This window comes from Bombus terrestris, chromosome 1 (assembly GCF_910591885.1).
Source record: "Bombus terrestris chromosome 1, iyBomTerr1.2, whole genome shotgun sequence".
In the NCBI taxonomy this organism is placed as follows: Eukaryota; Metazoa; Arthropoda; class Insecta; order Hymenoptera; family Apidae; genus Bombus; species Bombus terrestris.
In genome coordinates, this window is record NC_063269.1 from 5,059,471 (window position 1) to 5,079,872 (window position 20,402).

A 20,402-nucleotide genomic window follows, 5' to 3' on the forward strand; every position below is an offset into this window, starting at 1 on the left:
CAATTCATACATCAATTCAATATAAAAAATATTAACAAAGTTAAAGAAGTTTAGTGGGAAAATAATTTATTACACATAATATCAGGAATTCATCTTCTTAATTAAATATAATAAAGGTAAGTATTACTTTCTTTCTATCTAATTTGGTGATTTAGTATTATTTATTTTTTATTTTGAGATATCTTTTTAGATACATTTCATTCAATAGACTACATTTTACTCGGTAAAAGTTGTTTGGATGGTCCATGAAAGAACTTAATAATACATGTAGTGTAAATATTAATACAGAATTTTACTACAATTATAAATTACTTTGTGTCGGAATTATACAGAAAGTGGGTTTACTGCAACTGTATTGTTGAATGCATAATGCTTATTGTTTTGCGCAGTATTGACATAGTCTACTGTTAAACATTATTTATACATTTTGCTTTAATTAAGACATACTGAAACAAGTAGAAGATATTAGTTAATATTATCATATCTGGTTAACGTTATCATTAAAACCTAATATACATTACCTTTCTATAAGTGACGCACGCATAGTTGATGTAATAGCAGTTGGAACAGCTTCATTAAGTTTAAAAACGCTTTCAATAACTGAAAGTTCTGTGGAAGTTGTATCCATACCACAAAAGGCAACCCAATCATTTACAACCATTCCTCCAGCTATAACATCACTACCTCTATTTACTGTGCCTGCCTGTACATAGTATTTTACTTTGGTAATTAAACATTTAACTTCTTTGTCTTTTATGTCTTACTTTTTAAATATATGAAATTATCTTACCGCAAGTGGTACTTGTAACAAAGATGATAATTCATCTTGATCTTGTATGGATGTTTTTGGATGTACTAAACCACCTTGATTCGATAATACAGAATACGAGCCTACAAGAACATTACTTGCCACAGTTTGCCTAAATACTTCTACATTCAATGTGTCAGTTAAAATTTCTTCTGTTTCCTATGAAATAATATCAATGATAAGTATTCCGAAAGAAAAGAAATTAAGATTATTCCTTAGTATAATACTTGCCCTATCAAGATCAGGATGTACTAAAGCAACATGATCATTGCAGGCAATAACATTACCCAGAGCAGATAGCCTTTCTTCAACTCTTTGTACTTTAACATTATCTGGTAGGGAATTTCGTATATGTTGTAGTTCTGTATCTGTTGTTGTGTTTGGCACCAATAACCCATTTTTGTTTCCTGTTCAAATTTATTTTTCATGCTTAAAACTTCTATCCAAACATGGTTACTTTTAAACTTTAGAGGTTAGAACTCTCATATCGTGCTTACCTACGCATAATCGACCAATTATACGACATCCTGCAACTGATGCGTGAATTACAGGTATGGTTTCAGCTAATTCTGCCTCAAATACACTGTAATTACCAATAATATTTGTTTTATGAATTATAGAAACATAATACGTGTTATGTCAACACATGTTGACAATGCAAGGTTATGAAATTGTTAAGTTGCTGGAAAAAATTATTGTATTGCACAACATAAGTTTAAGTATAGTTGAAGATAAAGTGATAATGACTCATTCTTATTGATACCTGTAAAAATTCTCGGAACCACCGATTGCTACCAGACAATAAGAATTTGTTAACTTGGAAAACACTCCAACTTCGTTGTTATTTTCAAATTGTACACGTACCGCCATGATTATAAATATATTATTGACGTATTGTGATTTCAACCAAAATTTTGAAACTGTTATGTTAGATTTTAATCAGTGTTTAAAGTATATGCCGTGGTATACACGCTAACCTGTATTTCACACTTCCACACAGTAGCACGAGGTTTATCGCAGCATTGGATCACGTAAACATGTGAAAAGAAAGTTGCTCGTTCATGTGGCCCGAGCCATTGTCTGCCCTCTTGCGATAGAACATTCCAACTAGCTACTTTCGAAATTTACCACGAGTTTTCCGTTGTACGAGCTTGTATACGCAATTGTAATCATTTGAAATCGTTCGCATCTCTTAAAATACAAATTGTGTTATTTTCGTATACTATGAAATTGAGGTAAAACTAAATACGAATTGCTTCGCCAAAAACATATTTAATTACGTAAGTTACTAAACAAAGCATATTTTTTCTAGGATAACTTAACCATCATTATACCAGATAAACTTTACTTACGTTTGCTTAATAACAATGATACATTTAACACTTTCTTTTTTACTTATATTATACAGTCTTCATAGAAGTAACATCGCTAATCCAGTACGTCAAGACGCCTTAAAATCGAACAATCAGGTATCATTAGTCAGTGCTTACAATTAACAAAGACAAATGATGTTTGCACAATTCCTTTATTGAAAGTCTTTTGATAATACTGGCAACAGTCATGCGAAGGAAAGAGAAACGTTTTCAAACGAATCGTTATGTTGCGTGATTTTTCGAACGTTCGATAACTCGCAGACATGAGCGTAAGTTAGACTCGACGTTCGCATAATATTAATAAAACCAGTAATTGTTAAAAATCACCGCTTTATTAACAACATTATCGCAAGCATTATAAATACCTTTTGATATAGTTTTCATTTTGATTGGTACTGAAATCGCAGAGATCGTCTTTGTTAGAATATATTGGCAGTATTAGTTGCGCGAAAATGATTTTTCATTATGCAATCTATCGATTAACGGTAAAAGTCACAATCCTATCGGTGTCTTCAGTAGTCTCGAATTTTATCGACGCCAACAATACCGACCGAATGGCACGTATTCAGTGTTCTCGTTCGTTCGAGCGTACTCTTCGTCGAATCTGTACAGGAAAGGGAAATCTGTCGCGAAAAAAGAAGAAAGAAAGAAAGAGAAATCAAAACAAAAGTTCGTTGACTGGAAGTATCGACCGACGATGCAAAACATCTCACTTTACGTCGGATATTTTTTCTGTCGAATCATACAAACGAAATAGGGACAGGAAAGAAAAGAGAGGTAGAGGTAGAGAGCGAATTATTCGTAAATCTTGTCTGTTTTTGATTGCGTGCCATTTTTCAGTCTCGTCCTATCGATTCTTCTGCCATCTCCATCTTTATCTTCTTCTCGTTTCTCCTGTTTGCCTCCGGTTTCCCATAGGACGCGTGTATGTTTGTGCGATCAATGTGTACATCAATAGAAAATAGAAATAGTAAATTCTTCAGTTGTTCGAGCTCGGCTTGAACGTCGTGTATTGCGGCGGCTTCTCGATCTTGCAATGGGGCTTCAGAGTTGCTAAACGATCTGGTTTGAGAAACAGCTGCTCCCCCTGCACAATTTTCATCTTAAGGATCTTAACCCATTAAGGACCAAGCGGCGAGGTAATGCACAAAAGTTGCGAAAACGCAACATTATCGAAAAGAACTGAACTTATATATTCCTTTTTTAATATACAAAAAGTGTATTAAAGTAATAGATATATTACAGAAGTCCATAGAGAAAGATAGGTAATATATAGCGGTGTAAATATCTACTTCAATGTTTACAAAATTTCATTATATTGTAGGGTCTGCGATGAAGAGAAGAATATCAAGCAAATGGAATTTCCTTTCACAACCACAACGATAGAAAGCAAAATGAGAGGAAAAATTGCGAGTGAAATGTTGCGTTCGCACAACGTTGACTATTAACAGCGGCGGATCAAGAGGAGGGGCGATAAGGTGATTAACCTTCAAAAACAATAAAATATAAATATATCACTATCATCATATTCTGAAAAATTTGTTAGGCATATAATTAATGTAAATTTAATTATTCGATCTAGGATATCAGATAGAGATATTAAAACATAAATTACCTACGAAATATAAATGAAGCATATTTTAAATCTTGTGCGGATTTCGCTCCTCCTCCAAGAAAGGCTACTGGATCTGCCATTGACATTTAATGGGTTAAGAGATTGCGAATTTGATCGCATTCAAGGTAAATACGCGCGTAACCGTAAGCGCCTGGGTAATAAAACTCTATGGATAGTATATGCTACGGGTGATTACTTAGCAATCGGAAATAATAAACTATAGAATATATGTAGGTGCGGTTTGTGCAAATATTCTGATATGTACGTAGAAAGAAACAGGGCCGTTTTATTCTTCGGGTTATGATCGGCTCATTGTTCTCCACGTTATTATTAGATATTTATTGATGCCGTTCATTACGATGCGCCGGTATTGACACGGCAATGCTGCCAAAATGATGCGTTTTATTATGTAAATACGCTGCTGACGAGGAAAATATCGTGACAATTGGACGGAGCAATTACCAATTGGAAATTGTCATCGAATAAAGTAGGCATTAATTGCATTGTTTCAATGAAATTTTTCAAAACGCATCGCTTTGTTACCAGCTGCGACATAATTTTCAACGTGTCTAATGACTTTCGAATATCCGCAAATACGGAATAAATATTCGCGTGCATGTTAATATTATCGACATCGATGTAAATAACGTCCTGATAAACGTTATGAATAAATATTTAAACTAGTTTGGTAATCGAAATTTCATAAAACGTTGGAATTTTCGTTCGATCAAAATATTTGTTCTTTCGGGTTGGATAGGACAAAAAAAGAAAAAAAAAAAAAAAAAAAATATCGTGATTTCTCGTCCTATAAAACGGTCCTGGGTTCGTTTGGATTCTTATATCAAACGGGATATACTGGGAAAGTGAAGCAAACAGTGCTCGATGTTACGCAAACGTGTCACATACTGTACACGGTTTCAAACAGGTTGATATCGATAATTTGTATAGGTATGTACTTGCGTGGCATGCTCGCGATCGTTTCCGCGATGGTAAAAGGGATATTACGGGGTCTGATAACAAACGGACAAGCACACGCATCTGTATGATTATTTTTTAATGACAACATGATACACGAAAGAGAGTACTCGAAGCTCGTTCGAGCTGCTTCTACACAGAGCGTCATACAGCGTCGTCTCACGTAGATTGCTTGGTTACAGGCATGGACGAAGTTCACCGACGGCGATGACAGTCTCGAAACGCAAGCAGCGAGGCTAATTAATGGTTACAATGATCCTGTGCTAACGATGACAATGACGTGTTGCGATCAGACGAAGCGCGAATGTGACGAGGAGAGGGAGAGCAAGAGAGAAAGAGAGAGAGAGAGAGGGAGGGAGAAGAAACGTCGTCTCAATGAAGGTAAGTAAAAGATATGTACACAGAAATGTCAGCATGCACGCGGAATTTGCGAGGTCGTAACATGCTCGGTAATAATCGTCGTCGAACGCAAATCAAGGGGAAATCCCTTCGAACGATTAAATTACATCGTAAATAAGGTTCGTTTGGTAGAGATAGCGCCCACGTTGCGCCTTTTCACGGATCGGTTTAAGTAAAATAGCAATTTGCTCTCTTGTCTATCGATTTTCGGAGAAACCAGTTAAGCGTGTGTACAAGACGGAACATAACGTTATCGAGCCGCGGAATTGTTCTGAATAATCGTAAACTTCGATTAGTAATTAGCATTACTGTAACCTATCCCAATCGTTCGAAGGGGTAATTCTCAGTAATCGCTGATACGCTTATTCGAAGTTGGATTATTTAAACGAATAGATCGGTAATCGAACATGCGATTATCCGTGGCTTTTAATTACATTGGCGGATGCTCGCCGTCCGGTTATTATAATAACAATAAATCTGTCGGTAATGAGATTTATCGTAAGTAATTATCTTCACAACCATCTATATATATATATATATAAATTTTCGAAGTCTCCTTGATACCTCGATATACAGTGAACAGGCAATGATTCAGCCGATGGTATACGTATATATACTGTTTTTTAAAATAAGAGTCAGTCTTTCGTTTAGAAACGACAACGCCGACAAACGCGCGCTCGTCCTGGAAATAGTGCTGTTTGGATGCAAGAACGAAACGAAAGCAATGGGAAAGATGCAAGCCGGATGGACCAAATCAAACTCCTAACCCAATCTCGTTCTTCACGGTACAACAGTCGCTTCTCTTATAACGCGCGACCAATTTCTGATTTCTGTCGAGTAATACAGAGACAACATTCAAAATTCTAATACTTAATTTACCAGCTGTATGTTTTCCACGCGATGCCCCGCGGAAGTGGGTCAGATTATATCATCGAAATGGCTCGAGAGAAAAGTTAAATTAGGATTCGTTTCCTTTTTGCGGCCGACCTGCAACATTCGTTTCTACTTGCCGTTACTTCCAAGACACGGTCTGACCTCCGTAGCACGAATCGTATAGAAAACGTTCGTGAACCGATTATTCTTTCGATTGTTCACCGTTAATTAACAAGGAAAGGATCTTCTAGTAGTCGGACTGATTTGAGAAAGTGGCAGTCGCGTTAAAGCAAAAATGGCTGCAACCGCTACTTATGTACACGTATCTAAATGACGTTACCTACGACCTACAAGGACGTTGCGGTAATTGGCAGAGGGATACCGCGATGTCTAGATGCAACCAAATGCATGCGTAATGTACCCTACTGGCCGCATAAATCACTCAAACGACTATCTCGATCGGGGTAGGGACAGCGACTAGTGGTCAATACTTGTGCAGGTCTATATTGTCAACGTGGCGTTATTGCGATACGAGACGGAAAATATGACATACTTTCGACGTGTATGTGTATATACAAGTTTACACGACGATGGTCGGTAATTGTATAATATATGTATCATTTTTGTAAAGCGTTACACCATGTCTCGTGCATAGCGGATGCATGCGTATCCTTTGAGATCGTTCCTTTTTCGTTCATACGTCGACGGAATTTGAACGAGCGAACTCCCGATAGAATGGTATCTAACGAGAAAACACAACGCGATCGACGATATCGTAAAAATAGTTGGAATGAAATCATCGCGATCTGATACCAGCTACTTTTATTCGCTGGCGTTATGGGACGCGAGAGTCGAGCATGTGTATTTGTAATACTCTCGCCGTAAATACTCTCGATATATCATTTTAGCGCGATGCTTTCGACTATCGTGAGATCGTTCTAAGGTAAACGCGAACACGAGAAAGGACGAGACGAAGACTGCAAAATGCTCAGTCAAGACCAAGACATACAACGATGTAAAAATTTCTTGGTTAGCCGTTAGACCGATGGATTCTCTCGTGCCAGACGAAATTGTACGTCTTGCGGGCCTTCAAGTCATGCGTAAATATCTGAAAGGTGTAACGGATGCTAAACTCTCGAATATGAAACTCTTGTGTTACAACCAACGATAAAACGCTGAAAGATCTTTGATCTTTCTCGAAGCTTTAAACTCTTGACAGAAAAAAAGAAAAAAAAAGAAAAAAGAAGAGAAGGGATCGTGCTTGGTATCCTGCATCGAACGAGATGATACGGTAATGTTGAAAACCGAGGCAACTTGAATGCAGCCACGGACCGAATGCTTCTACGCGTTGTTTTTCGCGTACGTTAGCTCACTCTCGTTTCTCGAGTTTTCGCGGGAGCAAAAAAATTTCACTTTTAACGTGTACCTTTGCACGGCTGCAATGGACCGAACGCAACGCTCATCGGATAAAAATCCAAAGGGAATTTCGTTTCGTTGCTTATTTTTTCCCCGAGTTGGCGATTTAAATAGATAAATAAAACAAAAAAAGAGAGAGAAAGGAAACGTGGGAAGATTCCGGGAAAAATCAAGAGCGGCAAGATCGATGGAAAAACTTGACTAGGCGCTGCTGGGAATGGAAAATTAAAATGAGCTGCCCGGGGGATGGTGTTGCGTCGTGTACGTTTCCGTTAGCAGAGATTCGCTCGAAAAATGAGCAAGAAAAGCACAGTGTCTAGGGAAGTTGTGCTGTGCGTATTGTGTACCGTTCGTGCATTCGTTCAGCTATACGAAGGGAGAGAGAGACAGTCAGGTCTAAGAGAAAAGGGAATAAAACAACGTTTTGCGGGATGTCGCTCAGCGACATCGTCACTCTACTCTGTGAGAATAGTTTTTGTTTCTTGTCTCTCTGTCTATCAACTTATCTGACCTGAAGCGTATACTGTGGTCCGTGAGGCTGTCCGTGGTGATGATGATGATGCCTCTGATAATGTTGCTGTTGGTGCGGTGGATCGTGTTGATAACACTCTTGCTGATACTGTTGCGACGGGACAGGTTTCAAAACGTGGTTCGGTCGTTTCTCGGACGCGTACTGCTGGCTGTTGCGTTCCATCGTGTCCACGGCTAAGCGAGGATCCTCTATCATCGTGTTCGAAGCCTTCGTGCTGAAACAGGCCACCACTGTCTGCTTCGCTCTCCACTGTCGCTGCTTTAGCTTCCCAGCTTTCTCGCTTTCGCGTAACCCCTCGATTCGATCGGTTGATAAGCATATCGCGTTGGATCGTGTAAGATCGCGTAAAATCGCTCAGAGACGAATTAACGTCGGTTCGCGACGCCAGCAATTAAGCCAACCGAGGGAAATAGCGCGTCGAATAATTCATTAACGCGCACGTGCTCCGCGAGGATGTGTCTCCTTGAAAAGAGTTCTCTAGGTTTTCCATGTAAATTGCTTCGACGTTTATTCGTGCAAATCACCAGGGGACGCAATATCGTGTGCTTACCAATGCACTTGCTGCAGCGCAGGCACCGTATTTCTGGCCACGCAGCATCTATCCGAGCGTAGGAAACAAACGAATCCCATTACCAGCACCGAGAGCACCGTAAACCCAGCGACAGCGCCGATAACGAGTGGAATCTGTAACAAATACGCGACAGGAAAAAAAGAGCTTTTTTCTGGAACCCAGAAAACATTGTTTCGAGCGCGCGTTCTAGCGAGCACGCGTGTACAGAATATATATGTTCCCGGCTATTTTAATTTAAATACCAACAGACTCTGTTCAATTATTTAATTAGGCCATCTGTTCTCGCAAGTTGAGAGATAAATACAGGCGAGAACGTTCGCTCGAAACGCGTCGGCTAGTCGGTTTCTTCTTTCACGTCGAATAGATATCCTTATAATTACCTGTCCTGGTTCGTCGACTTTCAACATCAGGGCTCGGCGATCGCTTCCACGATCGTTCTCCACGATTACGTGGTACAGTCTCTGATCCTCCTTCACCGTGCTAGTCAGTTCTAAGACGGCAATATAACAATCCTCGACCGCTAACGGTTCTAGATCCAGCGCCCGATATCGTGATTCCAGAACTTCACCTGCAAACATTTGCCGGGTAATTAGATCCGATAGCGTTATCGTTATAATCGTAAAAGTTCGATCAACGTAAGATCATGGGCCGCTGAAACGAGATGAATTGTATGGGAAACAACGAAAAGGGAAGAAACGGAAAGAGAAAGAAAGAACGAACGGAAAATACAAACGAAAATGCAAACTCGTTCTACTTAAACAACGGCCGATAAAAAGTGTGAACTAACGCGTGGAAAGGGTCGAAGCATAGGGTGATCTCGAGAATGGAGAGACGATCGAACGTGGGGAATCTGGTGAAGGATCGAAGGCTTGTCGTGGAAGTTGGAGGTTCGGCTCGTTGAGGAGGACGCGAGAAAAAGGCGGGTAATTAAAGAGGAGCTTGCGGCTAAAGGGATGCTCGAATTAATTAATCGCGAGTATACCACTTTTCAGTAATAAGGAGTGCCAATTAGTGAGAAGAGACGTACGTAAAAAAAAAAAACTGAAAGAGCAAACCAAAGACTCGAATACTTTTGGTGGTAGAGCTAGGAAGCAGTCTAACCGGCGTGGAGTCTGGTGCTGCCCCATTCCCAAGCCACGAGCCGGGGCTTCGGGTCGGAACACAGTCTGATCTCTAATTTCGCTGGGCTCCCTTCGGTCGTTGCCACGACAAACTTCTCCGTGATGGCCGGTTTCACCACCTGCGACACACGTTAAGCAACTCCTTCTACCCTACTTTTCTCAATGTTCTTCCATCGTCTTTGTCCTCTATCGCGTTCTCGCTGCTCTACTTTCCACCTACACGCCGTTTTAATGAACACGAAAGTTTACGAGTGCACGAGTCCGGTTACTGGCAAGGAACCGTCGATAATTGACTTTCGTTTCCCTCTTTTCTTTTTTTTTATCTTCCAAACGATTGTCATTTGACGAACATTTCGCGGTTAGCGTTCTCGCGCAAGAGTGAAATATTTCGCGTCGATTGCACGGAATATTCGGGGGTCACAAGTGATGCGCGGATCATGGAACACAAAACGTAGCGGCGCGTATGAAACCAGTGTAACTGCAATCAACCGACGAATGTATCGTGAAAATGACGTTTTACTCCACCCCCGTATATGCACGTGCGTACGTATATTTTTCCACTTCCTCGTCCCCTGTACACGAGCTCGGGATAAATACGAATCTGCCGTTCCATATTTAAATATGTCAGAGCGGGGGTGTAGTCGCGGGTTTGCGTCAACAGATCGACGAGCACGTAGAGCGAACAAACATAATTTTGTTAATTAATCGCAGATAGCAATCGTTTGTTTTCCGATCGCATTGATTTCGTAATAAAAGCGTAGAACGGACAATGCATAATCGCAGCGCGTTAAAAATCGGTTAACTTCCGCGTTTCTCTTCTCCGACGTGCATCGTGTGTCTCGCGGATCGATTCAATTTTAACTCGTCCATCGTCCTTTTCCGCTCGATTTTCCCTCGAACCGAGTTTTTCTAGCTAATCCGCCCGTAATAATTCGCAGTCCGATTGCATCGTTTCAACGCTGCGTCGTCCTTTCGAGAACGCGTACAAGGCAGGGGATAACGTACTATACGTAACGAGTTTGATTTGCGTCTTACCCTGGGCGCGCCGACCACTTGCAGAGATACAGGATCGCTTTTAACTTCTCTGACGTTGCCATTGATCTTGTTCGAGGCGAGACATATGTATTGACCCTGTTGCTCGTACGTCACGTTCGTCAGGATCAATCGCTGTCCGGTACCGCATTCCAATGGCATCCGGCCATCGGTGAAGATCTGGGCCCATCTGGAGTGGAGTTGAAAAAGCCATTGTCGCATTTCAGTTCGATACGTTCACCCATTGCTCTTTCGCTACTGTATAACTACCGCGTGCAACGACGTTTACCATTGCACTAGCGGGAACCATTTCAACCACGTGATTCGGGACGCTCGTAAATACGGATAACGTCCGTGGCACGTGGCGAACGTAAAGGTGCAACAAGTATGCAAACAAACGAAGATTATGACAAGCACGCGTTTACAGAACAAATAAGATAAAATGGTAAATTATACATAGCTTATAGCGAGTCCATTTTCAGGGTGATTGATGGCGTGTTGGCGTGCAAACTAAAGATTCAAAGGTGAAAGTGAAGCGGCAAAAGCTGGAGGATAAGAAAAGAAAATGATTGGAACGAGAAGAAAGAAAAAGAATACGAGGGTTGGAAGCAGTCGACGAATAGGTCACCTGTATTCAGCCGGTGGCATCGCGTCAGCGTTGCACTCGAACGAGGCTCCGGAAAAAAGTAACGCTGTAGTCAGCCGATCCGGTCCCACTGAGCTGATCGTCGGCGGATCTGCGTGAAAACCAGACGGTTCTCTAGCTCTATCGATCGCGTTCGTCGATATCCGGAATAAGCGTTGGAATGTTCGCTAACCGTGTTCGCGTGAACCGAGTGCCGACGATGATCGCGTTTAACGGTTCTCGTTTTACTAATTCTTGACCGCGATAGCTGCTTGGGAAAGTTTGTATAGCGCGAGGAGCCGAAACTGTTGAAAACAACCTGAAAGCCGGCAAGTATCTCGCTGCTCTAACGCAAATACCGTCTCGAAACTATTCAGCGAGCCACTTGCGAACGCGTTTCGACGCTTCGATGATTATCGTGTCCCGGGGTCGATCGTCTTTGCGGTCGGGTCGCGTTATCGAGCCATAATCGAGCACCGGCCGCAGATTCTAACGCTATTTTTATTCACAAAGCGGTTGAAAGTATACGGCCGCTTACAAGCCTGTCTCGAGTATAGAAGGGTTAATCGCTGATACTTTGAGAACGATTGGCAGACCTCGAGTAGCAGGAAGCTTGGAAAGTGGAAACGAGGCCGACGACACTTACAGTTGACGGACACTTGAACGGACACAGGGCTGCTTTCACCCTCGGTATTGGCCGCTTCGCAGATATAGACGGCCGCGTGATTCCTATAGATCGGCGAGAATAGCAGCGTTTCCCCGATACTCGCCACTTCGGCCACTCCTGGGCTCTTCGTTCTCCTCCAGAGGATCGAGGCTGGGGGATTCGCGTCGGCTAGACATCGAATCTCCAACTGATCACGACCTTCTTCCAGTTGCCCGGTGGGCACACCGACCAGTCTCGTCTCGGGCGCGTCTGAAACATTTTCATTTCGTCCGATCCTGTTACGCCGCGCCTTCAAACAAGCGAAATTTTAATTATACTTGCGCGGTTACACGTTCGTCGCCTAACGGCTTAGGGTGAGGAAATGAATTTTCTCCTTAAAGAAAGGAAAGAAAAACTGTCGGTGGTTGGGGCAGGGCGGTTGATTCGATGGAGAAGAGAGGAGAGTTTAATTGAAATCGCGGACGAGAATTGCTATCAGAGCTTTAATCATAGCGCGCCGGCTCGCGGAACACGACGGAAAAATAAACACCGGTTGCGAGAGTAAACGCTGGTTGCAGTAGCAAGTTTTCAGATTCAATCCTTCGTTAATGAGCGCGTAATTAAAAGTGGATCCGGATCGTATCATCTGAAAGAAGCGGCACATGGAGTCGAAGGGTTGGCCCGACGACTGCTACGTGTCGACCGCCCGTTCGATCAGTTTATTCTCGCGTTCGATCCGAACAAAGATGTTTCTTTCTCGGTGTTCCTCCGGGCCGGTAGGAAAAAAGACAACACACGGAGAGAGCCCGATAATGGAATGGAAAACAATGGCACGCGAGCGTAACACCCAGAAAGAGAAAGAAAGAGAGAGGGAGAGAGAGAGAAAGGAAGAGCACGCAAAGCTAACGTACAGACCTCGAAATAATGAATCAAAGTTGGACCAGTATCCCGCCGTTTCGTTATTCCTTGTCAGAAATAATTAGTTAGCCGCGGCTCACGAAAAATTCAATTACACCTGCGCGCAGTTAATCCCGCGGCTGTTTTCCAAACGGGAGAAACAGAGAAACCGGCTGAAACAGCACACTGGCTGATTCCGGTCTCTCTGGTTAATCGATGTGTGCGCGTCTCGTCCCAGCCTAGGAAAATTCTACCGGCCTTTTCCTTTGTCTCTACCGTTGCCCTCTTTCCCGTTTCGGTTTGAATCGACGTATTCGGATCGATCGACGGATCAATCCTTCGTCCGCGCGTAAAGGGAAAGGAAAATGAAGGGAAATTTAATTGGTCTCTTACGATAAAAGATGGCGAGGCAAAGCTTGTAACCGAGATGAAATAATGCGTCGGTCGAAGCATCGAATGGATTTACTGGAAATCACGTTTCGATAAATGCAGTCTATCAAACTAGTCGGTACCGCTCTCTCTCTCTCTCTCTCTCTATCTCTATCTCTATCTCTATCTCTATCTGTATTCGATTAACTTGCATTGAATTGACGCGTTACGTTGTATTTTTCAACGAAAGCAATTACGCGGTTGAAGGGATCGATCGACGGGGTTACGGTTGAAGGCCCGTCGAAGAATATCGCGAAAGGGAGGGTCGTTCGCTTTTCACCCTCGTTTGTCCGGTTTTGATCCCGACAAAGCTCTCGATTAAAGGCACTGGACGTGGAAAATAATTTACCGTGTTAATATACAATTACCCCCTCTTGGCTACCTACAGGCTCTTCCCGTTGATTTAAACCAATGAAACTGCGCAGCGGCCACCGGGAAACGTCACAAATGATGGTTAATTAATGTTGGAATACGGATCCAAATTGTATTAATTAATAATTTCAGTGCCGACCTATTTCCCCGAGGGCCAAAAATAACAAGCTCGTATTCAGACTTGGAAATACGATTACGCAACTCGCAAAGAGAAGCGGCTAAACCGGATAGACATAGCCCGTACAAACTCGTCTCCAACCTTCTCTTGCCTGTGTCTCGCGAGAACTCGGCTACACCGTAACTCGATTCTCCGATTAAGTGTTTCTTTTGTCGCGTAACTAACGAACATTCTACCTATTTCGGTTAGGATCGAACGATCCTTTCGCGCTTACTTAAACTTTCCATGAATCGTGACGATTTAGGAGACGATTTTCGATGGACAGCACGACGAACGGATCAGCGGCGGTTATTTAGAACGGCGAAAATCGATTTCGCGCTTGAAACGACGAGATTCGCGTCTCTGCAAATCGTATTTCGAAGTGCAGCAACCTCCGTTGTAAAAGTAATGCCAGGCGAAGAAGCATCGGTGGTAGGCGCATGATGACGCACGTTAACGTGGAATTTTTTTTGGAAGTCCGGTACTGTTCAGGTGTGAAGGCGGAACGTCCTGGGGAGATGTGGAAAATGAAAGAGCCGGTCGACGCGATGCTGTCGAATCGAATCGTCGTATAGGTAGAGTGCAGGTAGCTCGCGCAGCTGTTCATTTCACGTAACAATGATTTCGAAATACGCGCGAACGAACACTCGCTGACCCATTCACAATTTCCACTGCGTCCTCTCTTTGTTTGTTGCTCGCTCTGTCCACCCTTTCCCATTTTCCTTTCCCTCTCTCTGGCTCCCTTTCCCCTCTATTACCCTTTTTACCATGGCTGTCTGTGTTTTATAGGACACTGGTCTGCTGTGCGCGTGGTTGTGCACGCTAGAGGTGTCCCTCTGCCAGTGTGTGTCAAACCGGTCAACCCTATTTATTTGGTTGCACCGCGTGTTTCTCCGCGGAAAAGCCTGCACAGCTGTTTCGATCGACCAACCTATTTTCTTTTGTTTTTCTTTCACCTGTTCTCTGCAACTCTATTCCGCGCGTTTGTTCCGCATCGAGAGACGCAAACGCGAACGTTAGCCGCTGTGATTGGCATCCTCGTTGGATGCGTGGCTCGTCGTTGTCGTTTCAGTTCTTCCGGTCTCTCCTTTGACTCGTCACCATCGATAATCTCTCGACGCTCGCCATCAACCGAGCGATTATATTTCTGCTTTCTTATAAATTTCTTTGCTCGTAAATTCGCCCCTCGCTGAAGATTCTAAGGACACAGTGTGGCGTTGTATTCTTCGCCGCGTATAGAGTGTCGATCGTCGAAGTCATAATGACCACGAAGCGAATCTGGTCGATCGGTCCTGTGTTTTCGATTATGTACGAGGAGCGCAGTGGAAATGGACGCGGAGGAAAAGCAACGGGAGGCGATCGATGGTGAAAAAAAAATTTGGCGTCCGGGCTTACCACGCGGCTGCCGTGCTACAACGCTGTGTTACGGTTGCAACCGTTTTGAAGTTTGCAGAAGACTGCGGGAAACACACCGGCCCGTCAGCTGTACATTGGAAAACTACGTGCCCGGTGCATAAATCGCGTCAGCCTCTCCTGGAGTTTTCAATAAATTCTGTAGCTCGGTATTCGTTTTCGAACAATGCTTCATGAATATTCGATCAGCATCGGTACCAGTAAATTACGAGCAAACGAGCGCAACGTTGATCGAAACAAATTCATTATCACGCTGGGGGAACGAAGCGGAGGGACGATAAATTTGCGAGCGCGCGACGAAAAATTTCCGATCGTTTTGTTCGTTCGCAGCGATTCGATTCGAAACATCGCGATGCGATATTTGGTCCCCTTTTATCTTTTATTCGTTTTCGAGGCACAAGGTTAGGATAAAGAACGTCGGAAGCGTTTTAGCTTTGTTTGCAAATTGTCCACCACGCAGCAAACGGTATCGCGGAAAAAGAGGAACTTTAACGTTTGTATTTATATTCACTTTGTTATTTTATCTTGGCTCCACCGGTAAATATATGCTTTTATCAATATTTAAATATTTGTCAGCGTGTCGGCGTTTTTCTCGTTTCGCGTGTACAGCCTGTTTTGTAGATGATACATCGGATAGAGGTTAATTAACGAATTCGCGTACGGTGGGTTAATTAGCGAGGGTCGGCGATGAAAAATTTTCTCCAAGGGGAAGCGGGTTGAAACGGAAATTTCTGTTTCGCGACACAAAAGCCGGCCGCTCGCGCGCCTCTGCTTTTTCACTCTCTTTGTTTTAACCCTTCCCACCTTTTGTTCGATCCAACGTCATCATCGTCTATAAAAACACACCCGTTTGAAGTTCACTTAAAGAACGACTGCCAGAAATACGCTTCAACGAATAACCGATTCTCGCGTCAGCCTGCCTTAGACGCGTTTGCTTTACATCTTCTTGACCGTTCGTCTCTCCCTTTGTCCAGAAAAATCCAATTATTCTTGTTACCGGGAAGTTGCTAATTCGACGAGCGTCGCACGAAGCTCGTTGCCGCGCTTATCGATACGCAACGAATGCCACTTTGTTCGTCGTGTGTCTCCGTGCTATCGATTCGCGCGCTAAAAGTTCCAAAAGAGCGTACACGTATCGTATATACATTTGATAAAATTTTGACGAAAAAGCGTGCGTCCGAAATAGGCGGAAACGAGCGGATGTCGATCCGCTTTACATCGGTCGTGACCGATCGGTGGAAAGTGCATCAACGTACTGCAAGCTGTCGTTGTGGCAAAGTAAACGGTGCATCGGTCCTGGATTGAACAGCGCGGGAAGAGGACGATCAGGCGGGGCGAGGATAGCGAAACGCCCGGATGATTCGAAATTCCCGTGGGCGTTTCGATCGACGCGGCATGAACATGGAATATATCTGTGCTTTGAGGCGAACTTTTCAATTTGCCTCGGAAAGTCCCAGTCGGCTAATGCCCCTAATCAATATACGCGTCAAGCCGCCTCTGTGTCTCCATTTCTGCCCGGTAATACTTGTAAACCGCATCTCGCGCGTCTACTGTCGGCAGGATTCCCGTAGGAATCGCGGGCGAGGACTCAAGCTCCAACTCGATTTCACCCGGAACGAATTACTTGGCGTCGATGGGAGAGGGTCGAGAGTTTGAGTTTGGGGGTAGGACGGAATGGGCTGGGACGGAACCGATTAATAGAAGAAAAATTGCGATCGATTCGCAATTCGATTACGGATGACAGTTGGTCGCGGTTAAATTACAGATTGGGTATCGAGATAAAGAAGGGAGAAGAGGGTGACAGGCGGTGGATTGGTTATACTTTGGTATACGCGCGTTATTCGAGCGCCGATCGAGAAAGCCGACGATCGCTCGCCGTTGGCGAAACAGAAATCTCGATTATTAATATTTCCTTGGTTTCGTTTGTTCGATCGTTGCTCGCCCGAGGCTGATATTTCCCCGAGGCTGCGAAAGCGTGTTGGAGGCATCGTTTCGGCCGGCCGAATCGATTCGCCGGCCATTAGTCATCGTTGTTCGTCGCGATGTTTCGTAAAAAACGATTCAAAATTGTTGGACGATGCAGCGGAGCTGGAATTGTCGATAAGGTCGAAAAGCAGGATGTCGAGGCGGCGCGTTTTGAGGGAGATTGATGAGGGTACCGCGGTTACCAGCGCCTGTGTACACAGTTAAATAGTTGGCTTGGTGCAGGTTCCTGCTCCGCTAGGGGTTGAGGTCAGCACACGCACTCTTCCTGTCGATCTCCCGTTAACAGCGATTTATTTGTCGCGCCCATGTTTTTTCACCTTGCTCCCTCGGCCAAATCGCTATCGAACGTCCTAACGTCATAACCAACTCTTTGAATAATCCTCGTTTCGCTCGATATCGATATCCTTCGTAATCGTCTTTGCGCGTAGCAAGCGTTTCTAGATAAGCGCAATTAATCAACGATACCGCACGGTATATCGCTTCCACCTTTGCTACGCGTAACGTTCCACCAACGTTACAACGACAGCGTGGTAATGGACTCTCGCGTACCAGCAGCTCGGCTAAAAGCAGAAAACGAGTGCTGATTAAAACGTTCAACGTACATGTGTACGCGGGATAGTCGGAAACCGGGATATCGAAGCGCGTCTGTTTGCGCGAATGCCGGAGAGGGCAATGTTTCATCAGGTGGCTAAAAGGAACCATTTTTTCCCCGCTTTTGTCTGTTCTGCGCGAGTCGAAGCATCGCTAGAATTTTAATTTCGCTCTTCGTCTTAGGTTTCCTCGGTGTGCGTCGGTTCACGGGAATGCATACAAATTCAACACGCCAGCCGAGCGCGATCGAACTTCCGTGGATATCTCGAAATTACTTGCGCGTCTTTCGACCGACGTGATTTCGCTGCATCGCGAAAAATTGTTTCCAACCGCGGAGATCTCGTTAAAAAAGTTGGCGGCTCGGTGGAAAGTTGGCTCGAGGGTCGCTTGATCCGCGAAGTATCTTCATCCTCGAGAGCCGGTCGGATAACGATGATTATTATTAAATATTAATCTCTTTGCTAATCCCTGTTATTAACGAGAGCGACCGGCACGTTATGGTAGGACTTATAATAAGGGTAACCTTTATGGCGAACCTAAATTCCGTTTATACTAAAATCATTAAGCTACGACGTCGCTGTAACTCGATATCGTTTGTTAAACTAGTTTCCGGAATTAATTTCCTCGATCTTAATCCGTTGCGCCCAGCCACGCTGCCCGCTGAAACGTTAAAATAAGACATTCTAGAAACAACATTTGTTCACAATATCGACTATGCGCCGATTAAAATTATTGCTCAGCTGTGCAATTGAACTTCGTTCCCTTCGTTCGAAAGAACGCGAGTCCGCAATCGTTGAACAGTTACGAGCGTAAATGTTTCTTAACTCGATAACTCGGGCAAATTTGTCCTCTTTAAATCTGTCTGAAGCGAATAACGTAACGTAGGAAGGCATACTCACATCGAACGTCGAACCTGACTTCCGTGCTCGAGGACATGGTCGGGTTGTCGTAAGCTGGATGAATGGCGACGCATCGAATCGGTTGTCCGTAACGCGATCTTTCCGCCATGATCTCGCAGATGCTGTAGGTAGCCCAGGTGCGGGGGTTGTCTATCTCCGTGGAGTTTACCTGAGGCCTCAGAGTCCTCACCTCGGTCTCGCCCACGTACCTACGAACATTTCCCCCGAAAATTTGCATTTCCAATGGCTGCTTCGTAACAAGCCTACACGGAATGAAATCTCACGGACACCGAGCCCTCCATCTCGCCGCGACCTTCTTCGCAGACTCGCGCCGTGTTTCTCTTTTCCTTCGAGATCGCCCTCCCTCTCTTTGCCCGGCCCTGTCTCTCCCGTCTTCTCGTTCTGCTGCTCCTTTTCCTTCTCCACGAAACCGAAGATCGAAGCAGGTAATCAGCCCGAGTTTGCCCCGCCATTCCGAAATCTCCGAGTATCTCGAGTCGCGAAGCAGAGATTTCATCGTTGGTGCGAACGGTGTATCTCTCGAGGAAAGCAGCGATTTTCTAGCCTTTGCGTCGTCGCGAGAAACATCGATGGGGCGAAGAGGCGAGCGGGGAAACCCGATGATCGCCATAATTTCTCCTTTGACGCGGCAATTTACACGCGTCTTTGTAAAACGGCTGAATCTACTTAGTTCGGATTATTTATCGCGCTGATAGGACGCGGCGCACGCCGCTATGCTACAGTTCCTCCGATAAATAACAACGCGAACGTATCCGTCGATACGTGGGCCGGCGGTGCATAGAAGGTGGACTGGAATTTCCGGCCAAGAAGAGGATACTCGAAGAGCTAGAGAAATGCAAGGTGCGCATACGTGTAACGTGTACAAAGTTGCCGGATTTGCATGTAAGAGAGAAAGAACGGGCATAATCAATTCTTCGGGTTAAAGTACGTTGGTTCATTCGATGGCACGAGTTGCATCCTTTTGACCGATCGTACCATTTTTCTTCCCTTCTATAAAAACATTTAAATATTCCCCGCGGAAAGAGTAGTACGTACTTCTCTGTTTATGAATTACCGTTTTCATAAAAACACGATGGAGGATTATAAACGCGACTTAGAGGTTCGATCGCTTTTCAGAGTCGTTTTTCTCGCGGACAAAGTACCCGACGAACGATTCGTTTCGTCGTTCCGATCGATCGCGGCAACCAGCGTCATCTAGAAAAAAGGAGCGCTCGTAAATTGTAAAGTCCTTTAAATTATAAGCTGCCGGAGTCTCTTACGAATTTATACCGATCGCGTTACATGGCTGCAAAGTCGATTCGTTGCAGTAATCGCAAAGTCTACCAGAACTGTAAACGCAGGGTCCCTAAACTCGAAAACGATCGAATCGTTTTATGCATACACTTGGCGCCTGTCGATCAGTCTGATTTCAGCGAAAAAGGGCGAGGCGTTACAAGAAGAGAGAGAAAGAGAGAGAGAGAGACGCTTGTCGCATCATTGGCCCGAATTTGACTAGACCGACGTCGAAGTTGCCGCGTTCCTAGCCTGGTCTGGTAATTCGTCTACAAGTTAATCAACGTTTCTCGCGTAAGCTATCGCGTTTGCTAGAACCGTTGGTTTCGTTCGGTCGCGTGCTTTCTGTTGTTTCTACGCCTCTGGGGTGCAAGCAAAC

At 44.1% G+C, this 20,402-nt stretch overlaps 2 protein-coding genes across 2 annotated transcripts in view; both read right to left on the reverse strand.

The window, feature by feature from the left end:
* Window positions 1-142: 142 nt before the first annotated feature.
* LOC100645278 (eukaryotic translation initiation factor 6) lies at window positions 143-1,849 on the reverse strand. The gene is made up of 6 exons (XM_003393076.4): window positions 1,572-1,849; window positions 1,306-1,391; window positions 1,040-1,215; window positions 791-967; window positions 522-703; window positions 143-446 (listed from the first exon to the last, which is right to left on the reverse strand). The coding sequence occupies exons 1-6, from the start codon at window positions 1,676-1,678 to the stop codon at window positions 437-439; spliced, it is 738 nt and encodes a 245-aa protein (XP_003393124.1). The 5' UTR covers window positions 1,679-1,849; the 3' UTR covers window positions 143-436.
* Window positions 1,850-2,314: 465 nt separating this feature from the next.
* Window positions 2,315-20,402, reverse strand: part of LOC100649835 (hemicentin-1) — a 102,126-nt gene continuing 84,038 nt past the window's right edge. The window contains exons 5-13 of the mRNA XM_003393111.4: window positions 18,731-18,939; window positions 11,987-12,256; window positions 11,344-11,452; window positions 10,719-10,905; window positions 9,664-9,802; window positions 8,943-9,130; window positions 8,542-8,675; window positions 7,971-8,205; window positions 2,315-3,268 (exon numbers count right to left, since the gene is read on the reverse strand). Of these exons, the coding sequence (XP_003393159.2) occupies window positions 3,161-3,268; window positions 7,971-8,205; window positions 8,542-8,675; window positions 8,943-9,130; window positions 9,664-9,802; window positions 10,719-10,905; window positions 11,344-11,452; window positions 11,987-12,256; window positions 18,731-18,939 (1,579 nt within the window). The 3' untranslated portion in view covers window positions 2,315-3,160. The remainder of the gene's footprint in view (window positions 3,269-7,970; window positions 8,206-8,541; window positions 8,676-8,942; window positions 9,131-9,663; window positions 9,803-10,718; window positions 10,906-11,343; window positions 11,453-11,986; window positions 12,257-18,730; window positions 18,940-20,402) is intronic.

Bases quoted from the DNA above. Each gene is read 5' to 3' on its own strand.
- LOC100645278 (XM_003393076.4), bottom strand. From the start codon at position 1,678: ATGGCGGTACGTGTACAATTTGAAAATAACAACGAAGTTGGAGTGTTT. The intron at 1,392-1,571 runs GTATCAATAAGA...TGGTAATTACAG, and splicing joins GGTTCCGAGAATTTTTACAG to TGTATTTGAGGCAGAATTAG. The intron at 968-1,039 runs GCAAGTATTATA...ATTATTTCATAG, and splicing joins TACATCCTGATCTTGATAGG to GAAACAGAAGAAATTTTAAC.